Raw genomic sequence first — 17,032 nt, 5'->3', positions numbered from 1 at the left:
TATTTTTTCTAAAGACAGAACAAATCTCCAGGCTTGTCAAGGAATGGAAATTGGTTACAAGATGGCATGCCACCATGTTGGAGGTGTGACAGCAAAGGTGCACTGCTGCTGTTGCTTTTTCCAGGTCCCCACATTTCTCATAGTGGGATGTGAACAGCTTACTGATGAACACAAGTGTGACATTTTCACCTACAAGTTATGTCATAGAGAGCAAAGCACTGATACTGTAATCATTTCTTTTGGTGTTACTCATCCAACACTGTGTGTGGTCTCTAATGACAAATTAATTAATAATTGGCAATGAACGATATTCTGTAAGGTTTGTTATTGTACTTACAGGACCAGGAGGACCAGGGGGGCCAGCATCACCCTGAAAATACAGCAGAGTAAAAATATCAATCACCACAGACTGATAGAGTAGGACAGACAGACAGCGACAAAGGATGGAGAAAATGGAAAAAAATGAAAAAAAAAATACCCAATGCACTTGAGAAAGTACTTCTGAAAGTAAGTTGCCACTGGTGACCTCAAACAGCTACATCAATAGGTTTTGGAGCAACAATAAAAGAGCCAATAACATGACCAGGCTTCAGAGAAAATACTGTCTCACTCAAGTGATGTGAGAAGAGCCACGAGATGAGTGGAAAGAAAATATTCATTCATTGAATCTTGTTTAAAAGCACACTGTGATGGTGTGCGTTTCACTTATCTCGTGTGTATATATACACTTATACCATGCATAACCCCTTGTAATGGGTGCACTGAGTGCTCCAGGGAACTGAACAGGGTTCTTAATTGTGATGCATTGCATTTGGGAGCCTCCATCCCTCCATTAATAATTTACAAGCTATAACTTTTCTGCTTTTAATAAAACAAGAACATACAGCACAACATCTGCATATACACAGTACAATAAAGAGCTAAAGGCACTAAACCTATACAATCTTTTTCATTTTAATGACAGAAAAGGTTTGGAAGCGTTTAAGTTTCTGGATCAAAACAGGTCTTGGTGAATACTACTGCATTAGGTGAAAAAAATATTAGCGAGAGCTGACAAACTGCCTCTAGTGATGTCACTCAGTGGCATTGTGGGTAATGTAGACGCCAGGTTTCGAGAAGTAAGAAGAATGTGTCGAATAATAAAGGTGATATCTCTGATTTCGCTGTATCAATTTTTTGATTATTATTTCATAATGCGCCCAAACCTGGCGCCAACTTTACCCACGAGGCAATTAACCAGCCTACATGCAGCTTCTTTTAGAGTCACAACTATACTACTTTTTCACATATGCAGTAGTTCTCCCCAAGACCTGTAAACACACTTTACTGTGTAAATAACTACCCCTTACCCTTTAAAATAAACTCAACTCCGATACACCATGCTTGTTCTTATTTTATCCAAACAGTTGTGGCTAGCAGCATCGCACTAGGCGTGGTAATGTCGGCTGGTCCTTCACTTTGGTCCAGGCTGTCACTGTTTGGTTAATTGCTGTGACATTTCATGCAGACAATCATCTATCACAGGTGATGAATCCTACTGACTTTGGTGATCCCCTTACTTTTTAACTAGAAGTTCACTTGACCTGTGGAATACACATACAGTCATAATGTCCAACGATTTATCCCAAGGACTTTGGTGATCCTCTAGCTTGTCCTCTAGTGCAAAATTGACATTCACTGGATTCATGGATTGTCATGAAGTTTTGTTCAAACATTTACTTGTCCAACAGGAGGAATTGCAATCACTTTGGTGATTTAAAGACATTTCATCTAGCAGCATCACCCGCAGGTTATAGATCAAGCATGTAGGATCAAGTGTGCAGTGAGGTTGCAGATTATTATCAACTGTTCCCCCCATTTCCCACCCTTCCCTAGGGTGACTGCTAAAAACACGGAAAAAAAACTTGAGAAAAAACCTCTCCAGAGCCAGTGTTTGGTTTGTAGAAACACTACTGTAGAAACATGGTGGTGCAACATGGCAGACTCTGTGTAGGAGGACCTGTACCCTCTGTAGATCTATATAAGGCTCATTCTTTGACAACGAAAACACAACAATTCTTAGTTTCAGGCGATTATCCACTAATTAAAACATAATTATTAATATTATTTTCCATTTCTGCGTGCAGCACCACTGTCTCTGTGCCAAAGTACAGCCTCATAGAGCTGTGAGCATGGCTGTAGACTCTTAGACTTGCTTAGCTATCCACTGAACCGTATCAACTGTATTGAGATCTGCTTTCTCATTTCACCCTTTTAGGCTTACAGTAAAAGTGAAAAATGCAGAATATTGTGTCACAGCTATTTAAATGTATTGTGTTGCTGTTAAATGCCATCAAATTCCGACACGACTGCACAGAGTTGATATGAGCACCTTTCATGTGCATTTGGTTGAAACTGCAGAGTGCATTCAAGAATGTCATGAATTTATGCCAAACAGGCAATATCTAAAATAATTTGCTGTGTACTGATTTTGATGATGACTGGATAGTGGCACCGACTGCATAAAAAATAAAGCGTTCTTTCTTTAACTTTCCTAAAGAAGTTACAGTATTCTGCTAAGTTTCAGATTAACAGAGAAACTGAGGTAATTAAATAAAAGACATCAGGACAAAACTGAAAACCCTTGCCTCTATTCTATGCCTCCCACTGTGGGTTTCAGAGGGAACAGGAGAAGATAACTAACTCTGAATTCTGGTATATCACACCAATTATATCGTTTGAACTACCTTGCCTCCAACACCCTTTATCTCTGCTTTTCTCAGCGTTGCTTCCCCCTCCCCATCCACATCACTAACTGAGTCTCAGGGAGCACAAACAGAGGGAATCATCACATATGACACCTGACATTGACGTGACTTACTTTTTGTCCTTTCATCCCGCCGCCCCCTTCAGTACCTGGCTGACCCTGTGGGAGGAGGCCTTGGTTAATGACTCTGTAACACCACGGCATTGTAAATGTCACTGCAGGAAAATACGTACAGGGTCGCCTCTGTCTCCTTTCTCCCCTTTTCCCACTGGGGCTCCAGACAAACTGCTCTCCCCCTGTATGTGAACAGAGCAGATCACTGACAGTGACTGACAGCAAAGGCAGCCCAAAAAGACAGAGAGCTTGGAGAGTGAAACTAAGGCATGCACATATTTTATGAATAAGTAATCAGACACAAATGATTTTAATTATTGTAGAAAAAAGAAAGGGACTATGAGACTGTGGCGTGCGCTACGTCCAGCAGGATAATGAAAAACTCAAGCCCCTGTTGCATTGCAGCACTTTTCAATGTTTCCATGTTAAAATCCTTCCCATGTCTGCCAATAGATGGCACTTTATGACTGCATGTAAGCTCTCCTTAGAGTATTTTCAATAGGATTTCTTCCTGTCAGTAATGTGTAGAATACTCTAAGTAAACATAACTGTAAAGCAAATGTACTTGCACCTCGGTCAAGACACAGAGTGAATGAATAATCAGAAATATCTGTGATAGTTCTGTAAGATTTTTTAAAAAGATATGCGATACGGAAACCCATCACACTCCATACTCCAACATTTCCCATATTCTTAATGCCAGCTATTATTTAAGCAGTTCAGCAGAAGTAAGTTGAATCATCAGCCGAGTGCATCTGGAGTAGGAGAAATGCATGCTTTTACATCTCCTGACATGCTCAGTAAAACTCTTCATATTATATTAGGTTCTTTTCCAAACAGTAACACACACAAGAGAGAACAAAAAAAAGGTTGTTCATCAAAGATTACTGTTGTTTAGTGTGACACATATGAAGATTTGTAGGGAATGCTTCAGAGGCTCTGTGCTGAGATATTATGGAGCATCTGTTTAGCAATCTGAGAGGACAGGGGGACATCTGAGAAAGGTTGCAGCGTATTTGCACACTCCTTAAGCGCTGCCTGGACTTTTAACAGACAATAATTGCCATTCACTTTCGGGCCCCTCCCCCGCTCATCACGACAGCCGCCGTGATACCATTCATTTAATAAGATATAGACACTGTTTCCCCGTCCAAATTATGAGCTGTTATTAAGTCAGCAGACTGCTACCATGTATGAACAGATGGATTGCCCTATTAATATTTTAGGCGGGGACGACGTACTGGTGACAAAATTGACTTTGAGCACTAATTGAATTCTGTGCGGCTTTATCAACCACATGGGATCTCGTGAGTTTACCAGTATAATCTTACCAATTATATCGCTGTTTTCATGTTATTAGTCAGAGGCTTGTTTCTTAGCAAAGGCTGTACCTATACAGTATCCACATACGACACTGGTTTCCCACTGTTGAGGCAGTTTGTAGAGTTATGACTGTCATTCAGTGCATATTGTATTTTCAGATAGACTCATGGCAAGATATTTCTGTCTTTATCACTGTTAGATCTCCACTGAAAATCAATCAAAGTCAATTTATTTGGCAGAGGGGTATGTAACAAGTTAATAAACCTTTCAAATGAGATTAACTGCAGCACGGCCAGTATTTATCCAGATTATCACTGTATTTACACAACGAGAAAGCGCAGCGTGTATAGGACAGAGAACTGGACCACCTGTGGAAACCGGTGGGTGATGTTGACTTTCAGACACCTTGAGTCATCAAACTGCAATTAAGCCTGTCTGCGTCCCTCTCAAGTCTCTCCATCAATATCTGCAGCGTTCTGTCAGAGCCCATTTGAGACTGTCAGTGGGAGATACAGTTATGGAGATGTGATTCATGAGAACGCTGTCTTCCCGGCACATCATTCGCCGAGCAGACCCTCTTTTTTTTTTTTTTTCACTTTAAAACATTCACACTCCGCTGAGTGAGCGAGAGGGGGCTCAACTCACACAGATGTTACTCAAGCTGCAGTTTAGTCTGGCTCACGTCTGTTTTGTCCGAGCTAAAAAATGCACAAGGATGGCCACTGAGAAGAAGTGGCGAATCCCCGATGCCGCTCAATTATTTCTGCTCAGGGAATCTGTTACTTCCCATTCCTCTCTGAGGTGTGACGGTTTAGCTCCTCACACGTAACATGTCGGATTGTGTAAATTCCTTTAAATGCACGGCCTTACTTGTTTCCCTTTAGCAGATTCGAATGTGAGGCGATTCTCTGAGACAAGCGAGTTTTCTTGTCATCCACAGTTAGCATGAATTTATAATGACAAAGCTAAGAGGTATCCGTAATGTAAGGGCATGGCTGATTCATGTCAAGGGCAAGGCTGGCATGCACATTTTATGTAAGCATTAGAGCATTGAAACAATGTTTCTCAGCACCACATCTCTAGGTAACATGAGTATGAGTCAACGGTCTTAAAACGGATGCTTTAATCATATTCTAAACCTTTCATCTAATCTCAAATGGCGAGCTTTGGTCTCTTGCAGGTGCTAGTTTAACTTTTGTCATCCTTTATTCAGTTGAATGTTGTAAGAGTCTCTAGGTTTTCTTTTTAATACACTTGTAAACTTTAACACACACTGGTACACAATAATTACAATGTTACATGGAATTAGCTTCATGTGACCTTTGCAAATGAAGTGCTAATTATGTTGAATCAACAATCTCAGAGCTGTTTTCTCTTCTGTCGAGTGAAGGTTTAAGTTTAATGGCCTCATTTTACTTCAAGTGAGACAATAAAAAACGTAATCAAGCTAACCTCTGTCTGTCATTTTATTCTTAAAGGTCCAATATGTAAGATTTAGCCACCGCTTGAATTCACACTTCAAACAAATGGGTTTGGGTCTGTTACATCACCAGAGTGACAGCCAACTGCTGCTACGTATATCTGCCATTAGCTATCTAGCTCAGTTAGCCGTGCAGCTAGGGGTCCAGACTGGGAGCTCAGAGAGGTATTTCGAGAAAAGAGGGGCCAGGGCTAGCTGGTTAGCATGCTGACTTCAGCACAATACGTAGATGTCTTTGGCAGGGGTCATCAATTGTCCAAGAGCTTGATATTTTCTAAGCAGACACTGCAGGGGCCAGACTTTCAGATTAAAAGATAAATAAATATGTTTAGGTTCAGCTTCACCTATCTTAGGCTACAGCTATTCAGTGCACAACCACTGAAGCGAGCACAGCATTGTGAGGGAAGTATTGTAGCCCTGATTCCTGCATCGGTTTGTGACAGATGGATTTATGACATCTTCATGAATCCACGGGTCGAACGCACATGTTTGGGCTCGGTAAATCATTCCTAATAAAATCATTTCCATCTCAACTGTTTTTGAGGTTGCTTCAAGATACAGTGGGAAGGAAAACATATGCTAGATGTCTTTTTGTCTTCCTTCCTAGTGACTGCAATCACATTTGTTTTGAGGTATAAGTGTGTCCTCATACAGGCAACTTTCTTTTTCAAGGTTGGCCAGTTGACACTTCTTCCTCTGGGCAGAGGGAGCAGGAGGAATTCTGCAGCCTGAGCCCGACATCCAAGCAAACGATGCACCTATACATCAAATGAACAGCTGCGGTCAGGAGGTTGTCCACTACACAATAGCTTTCACTCTCAGCGTGATCACAAGCGGGCCACTGGAGGCTTGGTGGGTGGGGTTGGGTTTGTGAAGGCAGCAGGTAGTAGCAGAGACAGCAGGAGGGCTGGTAGAGGTTCATGTCTGAGAGTTTTTTACACCGCATATCTCATGTGCCTCTGGTGAGCTACAGCACCCCTGGGCTTCATGAAAATGATTGCGGATCCTTTTTTGCAAAAGCACTGTACGTAATGGCCATCTGTCTGTTTGGAATGTGAGCCGTGAGTCACGCTGTGCCGCGCTGCAGGAGGCGCATAGTGGGAACAGCTATTTAACTTGCACAGCAGATAGGCTACATTTGACTGAAAGGTGCCATTTGCGGCGAGAGAGATCAGCACCTGACTACGAAACACAAAAATGTCAGTCAAGGACAGGAGCGCTGGTCACACATGTGTCTGGCGGCCTTCTTTGGGACAACTACTTAGACGCATTACATCTTTATACAGACAACACAGCGCAGATGATTAAAGTCCTCGCCTATTTGGAGGACTGCTACAGTGAAAACTGCTCAGTCATCTTGACAAGTCACCCTTGCTGGAAGTGCAGGTAAGGGCCGGTTTATCAAATGCGGAGACAGCTCAAATCGACTTTAAATGCCACATGCCAGTACTTTGTTTTGTGATGAATAATGTTTTGAGTTATACCTTGACACTTGCTCCTTCAGAGGCTCCCGAGGGACCCTGCAATTACAAGCAATGAAATAGTATTTTCACACAGACGGAGGATAAAAAGGATTTCATGTCACAAAAGGGCGATTATATGAACACTGGTGAGCAGTATGGTATTTATTTTTTATCATCACTCTTTAACCATCCTAACCCCTATTTATAACGCTGAGTTTACTTGAAAAATACGTCTATTCAACACTGTTGGATTACATTTTCTAACCTTTGCACTTACGCTTGCTGCCATAAAGACGTGGCTGGCCCCCAGCAGTCTATAGATTATCTGCGAGCATGTCTTTGTTGTGTGCCTTTCACAGACTCTCCTGTTGTCGCGCGATGGTAATTTGACTTTGAAAAATAACCGCTGCCCCCCTCAACTGTGAGCACTGTCCTGCTGCCAATGGACAAGAGAGAGTGATGCTCTGGTGTGTGTTTTGAATAGATGATTTTGCCCCTGAGATCTACCTCAGCAAAACAGGTGACTCATAAATGCCAATACCAGGGGATGGAGGCAAAGCTGGCACATGCTAAGGGTATCATCAGGACACTGCCATTTAGAAATGTCACACCTTCTACATCCTGTCTTTCTTTTGTCCTATGACTTTGTGTCCTACAACTTTATGAGTTATTAAGGAGGCAGGGGATTCTTTGAGTCACGCGGGAGAGGTTTAACAGTGAGCAGCTCGATTATACTAGAGATAATTGAACCTATTGAGCATAACGGTGACAGAAGCAGAGCAGAATCTTTCTGGATTTCTGGACGAAGTAAAAAAAGAAAAGCCCTTTCGTCCCGATCGAGAGCGTAATCAGGGCAATAGGGCATGAAAATAATTGGACACCCAAAGCATCGAAGCTACATGATGCCTAAACAGTCGTGTTTGTCCTGACATCAAAGCAGTTAAGAGTCTGACAAGCTGTCTCCTTTAACGCATCGTGGAGTTTGTGCCCTTTAGTGTGTGGGTCACTACACAAACACAAAAAACGGCGTCTGGGATTGGTTTGGACGCCTGAGGAAAAGACCATAATTCAAGGAGTCAACTGGCCTTACAGGCAGACTTGGCCTGCTCATCAATACAGAGCATTCACAAGTGCTACCTTAATACACCCCTTGTGGTTTTGTGCTAATAATACAGCCTGCTGGCAGCAGTATGGGGCAATGGGAGAAGATTTTAAGGAGATCGATACAGCTTGGGTGATTGCTCTTTTTAAGCTATATTGCACGTCTGCTGTGACTGTTTGATTTGATTTGCTTGTATAATTACGATAACTTTTCGTAATGTGTCCAATTTTAGCCAGGTTTTCAACTGAAAAAGGACGTTGATAATCCAAGGGAAATTCTTGGTGAAATGAAGTTAAATTGAAATTGATTTTGAGGCAGAAAAGCTGGAAAATGAGGTGCTGCTATTTCGTACTGTCTGTACCTAGCTGTCAGTGTTAATCTTTTGGCTTCATTTGCAGACATTATTAAGTAATTATTCTTTACACTGACATGGAAACATGAAACTAAAAATGTCTAGTTGTTTTTATATAGTAGTATTGCAGATTTTCAAGGGTTTAAATCTCTTTACCTCCAATCAGACATCTGTGCAAATGTGTGTTAATGTCTGAATTACTGCAGTATATGTATCACTTACAGGTAGGCCTCTGGGTCCAGGCTCCCCAGTCTTTCCTCTCCGTCCCTAAGGAAGGCATAAAAAGAAAAAAAAAAGGAAAAAAGATTAAGATGAGTGAGATGCAACAACAGGTGTAGCTGGGCATACATGCTGCCAGCAATTAAGGCTAGACAGCAACTCCTGTCGCAGTCTCTAATTTGCTTTTAATTAACAACAAGAAAACAGCTTAATTGCCGCACCCCGTGTGGCCCACTAGTCTTTGTTCCCTCCTCTGGTTTACTGCCTCCTTTCCAGCTGTGTGAGTCCCTCGGTGCATTAATCAACCAGAGGAGCAGTAACAGCAGCAAACAGGGCAAGACAGCCAGTGCTGTCCAGAACTGTGAAAACGAGGTCAGAACGAAGCGACTATTTTGATTTCTGTTTTTGACATTTTGTGAATTGCAAAGGGCCCCATTGCTTGAGATTCTGCGAGTCCTGAAAAGCTGACATCTTAATGAGATGTAATGCAATCTGAACCAGACCAAAGTTGGTATAATTTACATCAAGAGGGTTTATGTCCTCGCGAGAAAAGAGGATAAAGCTCTGCGGATATCCTTACAGCTATTCTATAAACTGGCAGAGCATCACTGGCTGTGTCTTATGAGGAGTGCCTGGAATTAGCTGGCTTTCACACACACGCGCGACGGATATAAAATCAGCTCAATTAGGAGATGGTAATACTCTGGCCGATATCAATTCACTGTACAGCAGTCGTAATCAACGGCAGAAGCGCGAGACAATGCAGATATCTGTATCACGGCTAAATATGATTACCTCTTTCTAATGGGAGTTTCATCATTTGACACAATTGCTACATTGAAACATTTCTCTTCTACTGTATGTGTCAGTGCGGTTGACAAAAACACTTCTTCCCTCCGCTGAGTTAGTGGTGGTGTAGATCTGTGGAGAGGGAAGGATCAGTGGCTGCCTAAAGAAAAGTAGAAAATCACAAAGCGACGCCCCCGATTCTTCCCTCTGACACTCCATGTACGCAGACTTTGATTAACTGGGTCGAATTTGACATGTGCGTTTGCTTGCAACAAAGACAAAGGGAGGAACTTCACTGAGAGCCATTGCTTTTAATCATCTGTTTTCACGTGCGCTCGTGCTTATGAGCCTCTCTCTGTTTGTAGTCCACAGATTACAGCATTATGAAAACAGGGGAAGCCAAGGTGTAGTACAGTAAATATTAACATTAATAATGACACAGTAGAACCAGTGTGTGCCTACTCATGGGAGTTGCACGCTGCTGTTTGATGTACCAACGCTGCCCCGGCCAGCCTCTTTTCATCATCTGTGTTAATGTAGCTCTGAGGCTACACGTGCTTTATCGCGAGCGTGAGAAAGTGCTTAGTCGAGAAGAGGTGGAAGATGTCGAAATACGTTGATGTCCTTTGCTTTAAACGACTGACATTAAATTACACGTGGGAATTACCTCTTTGAAATGTACTTGAGGTTGGTTACCTCTGTGGAAAGCAAAGAGCAGTCAGAGTAGCAGCCAAAGTATTCAATCTGTCTATTCAATGGGTGCTACATCAGGTGTAAACAACACCAGTTTTATGTATAGTAAAGGATCTATTTCTCAAAACTTGACAATGATGAGCCCGACACTGAATCATTCCTAAGTTTGCAAAAAGAGCAGACTGTTTGTGTTAGCCTTAGCTCCTGACACTGCCCTTTCTCCCCTGAACTCCACAACAAAAGCAGATTACACAGATAAGTAATTTGGCTAATGAATATTTCATACGCTATTATTCCAAGCAGGTCATGAATTATGCAGTTTTCAAAATTATTTCTCCACATTTGCCCTTAAATCTCTTTTAACAGCACAGCGCATGCAAGTTTTATGCCCATGTATTTGCATATTATCATCAAAATAAACAGTGGTACTGTAGAACTCAACTTTCAATAAATGGAGTCAGAACAGCTAAATGTCAATCTGGGGTTAAGTCTGAATTATTAAATATAGGCCCGAGGCTTAGTCGCACCGTTACCTGTAAGTTATGAAATGGTTCTTAACAAGGTAGTATGATTTACTTTTCTGCTGGTTCAAAAAATATATTTCTGATGTACATTCTGCTCACAAAAAGACAGTTTATGAGGTGCACCTACCTAAAATAAGTCCATTGTAACTTGATGGCTCTGCAATAAATCCCACCTGTATGATTATCATAATAATAATGTTTTTGTTGAATGTGATGTAGAGAGTAGTCGGCACTAGCAATACTTATTTTTAACTTGTTATTTTATAATAAACTTAACTTACAGTATCTATTTTTTTTGTTAAAGGTGCAATATGTAAGAATTTTAGTTGAAAACATAAAATAATATATCTAAAATCATCAACTGAATGTGAAGAAGTAACAGTTTTTTTGATGGTGTGAAGTGTATGAAGTTGGCATGCTAACAGCTAGCCCTGACTCATTTCGGTCCAACATTATAAAAAACAGCACTCACGTGGCTAACCAAACTAACTAGCTAACGACAGCTACAGTTAATGGTTACTCTGGTGATATACTTTCCGATGTTTGTTTTGAATATTATTTGAACAGGCGGCCAATTTAAATACATCGTACCTTTAATGTACCCATTTAAATGATATATTGACATAATTTGCACTGAAATGTTGTCTTCCTATTGTCAAATGTTAGTAGTAGTTAGTAGTACTGTGCAAGGTGCCACACATTGTGTTACATATAGTTTAATGCAATTTCTTTTACACTTATACGTGTCAAGTCTCTCTATAGGGTAATATTATATATAGTACTCCTTCTATTCTAGAAAAAAAAAATATATATATATATATATATATATATATATATATATATATGTATATATATATATATATATATATATATATTTGTAAAGTACCAATTTTCCCTCGGGGATCAACAAAGTATTTCTGAGTTTGATTCGGCAGCATTCAAAATACGATTCAGTTATTGAGGAATATCGGCTCAAATTTGACTGTTTTCATTGATTGTTTTCTTACGTTTAGACTACTCATCTAGTCTACGTTTAACGTATGATGACTTGCATTATACAGAGATGTGTTTCTAATATTTAGTCGACCTGTATTGACATAACTGGGGTGCACACTTCTAAGTATTAGCTGAGTAGCTGAATGTAGAATCTACACTGTAGATAAACTTTGTTGGAGGTGAGTTTTTCTTCTTTGATAATATATTTATTCAATGTTTAGCGTAAAATACGCTGTCCTCCAAGACAGTCATTTTTTTTGTAATAAAGCAATCCATTAAAACGACTACACCAGGTGACCTTGGGGTTAGACTGACACTTAGCACGCCGTCCCCAACAAATCTGTGCACAGTGACAAGAAATAATTAGTCCGGAGCGCAGCTGTCATCACCGTTTGCACTCAGTTGACTCTCCAAACTGAAACACCTGCCAATGACACAGCGAGATAACTGCCTCTGAAGGGACATGCTGGACATACTAATCAAGATGCCTGCAGCCACCGTAGTGCCCATGAGCACCCTGATATTACAACAACATATATCACAAGTTTGAGAAGTGCTTTAGAGTATTAACACAGGGTTCAAAGTTTAATTCTGTGTTAATGCCATTTTCAATGATTTGATGAGTTTGAAATGTCATGTTTTGACCTCCAAGACTTTTGTAAAGTGTCACTTAAGGGATACTCTGACATTTTGAATTGATGCCATTTATTAATCATGTTTTTTCTTCACATACTTCAAAACTGTTTGTTGGCTTGTTGCTATAGCAGGGAATAAATGCTTATTTGTGTAACCTGAAATAAAAAGCTTTCCTGAAGATTATTGTCACCTCAGAGAGCAGCACAGACACACTTGACCCTAAAATAATGATGATGAATGTTTATTTGATTAAGAATATAATCATCTAAACTGCTCATTTTCCCGGATTCCAGGCGAATTCCATGAACTCTTGACTTGACTGTCTTGTTGATTTACTGTGTTTTCTGGTGAAGGAGGTAGACGCAACACATGAAGAAAGATGAGAGAGTCAGAGGTGACATGCAATCCAAAGCAGTCTCTAGGCAACGAGGATGAATAGGAGACTGAAACTGAGGACTTCAACACCAAATAAGAAAGAAAGAAAGAAAGAAAGAAAGAAAGAAAGAAAGAAAGAAAGAAAGAAAGAAAGACAAACAAGTGAGAGACAATCTAAAACATGACAAAAGTGTTACAAAAGCCAAAAAAAGAAAAAAGTTTCTCCGTGATGTAAAGAGCAGCCTGCAGTTGGATTTGGACCATTAAGTAAATGGATATTTTGCTCTGCTATATTCAAGTCTTTATTTTAAACTTAACACCACCTGAGTTTGCCAAAATGCCATAGTAAAATATGTCAACATGATGATAATTATAACTTGGACTGCCAGCCCAGCCAGCAGCGTCTATGAATCTTTTCTTTCAGCTAAGCCAACCTTAACTTTCTCATTTCCTTTTCAGTTTCCCATTCATCTCTCCCTTTGTGTATAATATCACACTCCACTGTTACTCTCATCTCATCCCTCTCTGCTGTCTCCTGTTTTTCCTGTCATCTCGCCTTCCTTCTCCTGTCTCCTGTCACTCGCCCCGTTTCTCCCTCACCCAACTTCCAGCTCCTGTTGGATCACCCCTGCAATCTCTGTTGCTATGCAACGCTCAGTGTCCTATAAATTTGACAACATCCTAGTGCTTGATTATTATTTGAGCGCTGCAGTGTGAAGCCCTCCTTCAGGTCATTGCGGTAGATTGGGGGGGGGGCAAGAGAAAAAAAAAGGCGAGGAAGGAAATGAGGGATGTGAGGGAGGGAAGGAGGAAGAGAAAGATGAAGGGATCGTGACAGCGAGAGTGGGAGTAAAAGATTAGCTTCTCAGGTAAATGAGAGATGGGGCGGCAAGACCAAACACATATTCAATAGTACTATTCATCTATTCTGTACCGCTCTAAAAACCTGCAAAACCATATAACAGAAATGTGAAAAGCACTCTGCATTAATTCAATAATGGGGCTACTAAAGCTAGAGTGAGTTGAGCTGGGGTAAGGAGGAGGCCTCAGCAGACTGACAGCATATTCTGAACTCCCAACTTAATCCACATGGATCCCAGCCGCGACTGGTGTCAACTCCGCTACGAGCTGCAAAGTGTAGAAGTGAAGCGAAGACATGGGGCCCAGCTCAGTCCTACAACACAAGCCCCAATCTGAGAGCAAAGTCAACAGTGACAGCGACACACAGCAGAGGCACTCGTTTATGATGACTCCATAATCCTTATCCCAAATGTCAACATGTTCCCTGAGACGTTCCATGTCCAACCCCAGAACTGGGATAACACAGCGGTATAAAACGTAGAGGCCGGAACGTGACGCGTTTTTAGCAATAAAGCGGATATACCATCAAAAAGCCACATAATCCACCTGACAAATGTCCCTGTCATGAGAGGTCAGAAGATAAGCCAGAGAAGCCCTCTGAAATGAACAGCACAGGACCGAACTCCAACCTGAGACACAGAACGGAGGGACTATTCTCCCTTTTATATGCAGGGATGCTATCAGTCAGTAAATCAGTTTCAACTATTTTTAACATTTGAAGTTTTATCATATTTCAAACACAATATTTCATCTTTGATTTTCCACTGGAGCTTCCAGTCGTCACTATTTCTATTTCACATTAACATTCTCTACTAAAATTATAAATCCACTTTCTTATTTTGACATCTAAATTCAAGCAATAATTTATTTACTATTTGAGCCACAATATGACCTTTATAGTGAGGTTTTGGCCTTCCAGCACACGTTTGTACATTACAGTATCAGCTACCAAACAATTACCAGACAACACATTAGTTTTCTCATACTGTCTTCCCCCTCTGTCTGAAATGCTCTGTTTTAGCTCCTGTCTCTTTAAGCCCTCTCTCCCTAATACCCATTCTGCTCTGATTGGTCAGCTCACACATGCCTGACCCAGCACAGCAACAACAACAACAACAGAGCTCGCAATTCACAATTCTTACGTACCAAACTAGCCGTTAGGCATAATTACGCAAATGTGCGATTCCTTGACGTAGCGTGATATCACAAAGTCACGCAGTTAAAGGCGGGACTGCTGACGAGGCTTTTCAGGAGCTGTGTTTTCTGTTGGAGACAGGAGCTTCATTATTCCAGAAGAATAATGGCAATGACATCAATTTAAAAAAAATAATCACAGAGAGAATATTAATACAAGTAATATGAGTAATGACACATAGAAATAACACGAATAGGGCAGCAACTAACGATTATTTTCATTGTTGATTAATCTTTTGAATTTTTTTCAAGTTTATCCGATTAGTTCTTTGTCCTATAAAATGTCAGATAATCGTAAAAAATTTCGATGCAAGCCCAGGAAGATCGTCCTCAGGTGTCTTGTTTTGCACTTACCTCAAAGATATTCAGTTTAGTGTCATAAAGGAGTAAAGAAACTAGAAGAATCACTAGAATCAGAGGATTTTGACTTTTTTCTTCTTGTAAAATTAACGAAATTGATTAAATGGTTATCAAAGTAGTCGGCAATTAATTTAATAGTTGAAGGTTGTTACACTGGACTATTGAAATTCTCAGGGAGTAAAGCTAGTAGTCAAAGCGTGCATACAGATGCGCAACAAACCTTCACTATTAACCAAATGTAGCCTGCTTACAAGTCAAGACTCATGACAAGAAATCTTTGGTGTGGTGCTTTTCTTTCCTCTGCCTGTCTCATGTGTGACACTGAAGTTTAATGTCCTGAAGGGGAAACTATCTGACATTACCAAGCCAAGTTGGTCTGCGACAATGTTATGTAGCTCATGGGAGAGATGACCTTTTCTTGACTGAAAAACTCACATGCCACTCCCACTCTTTCTGCCTGAGCTGAGTCCTGTCTCCCTCTGGGGACATGTACTCAGGCCACCTGAGCCTTTTGTCTAACTGCTATACTGCGTTTAACTGGAACTGACTGTGTAGCTTGTGAGCGGCAGCTGTATTTGCTCGGTAAACAAATGTGTACAAAACCGTGAAGATGATAAACCCTCATAATATCATCCTCGTGTCACTTAACAATACACAGAGCAAAAGAGAAGGTGGTATGGAGTTTTCTGTTATTTCTGTGTGTGCAAGGTGTACTTTAGCTGTGCAGTGATGGAACAAAGACAAGGAAAATCACCACAGTTTTGAAAGGATGATTTGGACACTGAAAAATACACATGGACATCCAGAAGTGTGAACTAACAAACACAGACAGATGCTGCATGCACACAAGTGAGAGAGGTTGCCACAGCACAGCCTGTCACAATATTTATTCCCTAGTGAAAATGCTCGTCCGCTCCTGGCCTTTGAAAGATGGAAAGAAGGACACTGCAACCAGATGCATACGATCCCCTCAGTCCTTCGGTCAAACCTGCCGTCCCCTGGGATCATTTATGGCATCCACATTCAAACAAGATGCAGACAGTTAGGCAAACTGCCACCACAAGCTAATTTATTCTGTAATTAACTCTGAAATGTCATCCTTTCCCCTTGCAAATATTTTCCGATTTCTCATTTAAAAATTTGCATAATGAGCATAAAGAACAGCATAAAGTTTGCACAAAGGATCCCTCAAATATCAAGATTTTTGTAGCATCCTCTTGAACCTATCACCATGTTTGCTCTGCTACAGCATGTATCTAATTATTAAGTGATATGTTGGGAATATGAGCGCTACAATGTCAGTGTCTTAGAAAGAAAGGTTGCTTTTTCCAAAATATAGAGCAGAGAAGTACGGAAAAATCAACAGTGTAGTTCTTCACTCTGGTTTTATAAGAAAAAAATAAGTATCCAATAGGCACATTCTCAGCTTCACCTACTTTAATAATATTTTCTCACATGTATACTACATCACCCCAGCTGCTTCTGGGCGTTAGCGTCAAAATACCAGCTGAGTATCAACTGGGGAGGGGGACAAATATTCAGTGAATTCACATCAACTATGCAGCTCGATATGCTGCAGTTGACATATTTTTCACCGAACCTGTTTTCACTGTGTCAAATCAACCATCAACGCGTTTGAGGGATATATCGATTATACTGCTCGCTTGAAATGTCACAAAACACACTGCAGAGACCGCAGCCTCACCTGCCTCTGATTAAGGATCCAATTAGAGACAGACAGTGCAAACACCCTACTTCTGACTGCCCTCGTCGGATGCCATCTTAGGACACTGCACAAGCTTAGA

General features: G+C 40.8%; 1 protein-coding gene across 1 annotated transcript in view; it reads right to left on the bottom strand.

Moving 5' to 3' along the window:
• The window catches only part of LOC141009710 (uncharacterized), a 102,957-nt gene that overhangs the window by 37,147 nt on the left and 48,778 nt on the right, over positions 1–17,032 (bottom strand). The window contains exons 13-17 of the mRNA XM_073482400.1: positions 8,803–8,847; positions 7,148–7,183; positions 2,980–3,042; positions 2,861–2,905; positions 338–370 (exon numbers count right to left, since the gene is read on the bottom strand). Coding sequence (XP_073338501.1) covers positions 338–370; positions 2,861–2,905; positions 2,980–3,042; positions 7,148–7,183; positions 8,803–8,847 — 222 coding nt within the window. The remainder of the gene's footprint in view (positions 1–337; positions 371–2,860; positions 2,906–2,979; positions 3,043–7,147; positions 7,184–8,802; positions 8,848–17,032) is intronic.

Source organism: Pagrus major, chromosome 15 (assembly GCF_040436345.1).
Source record: "Pagrus major chromosome 15, Pma_NU_1.0".
NCBI lineage: Eukaryota > Metazoa > Chordata > Actinopteri > Spariformes > Sparidae > Pagrus > Pagrus major.
This window is presented reverse-complemented; position numbering and strand designations above follow the sequence as displayed.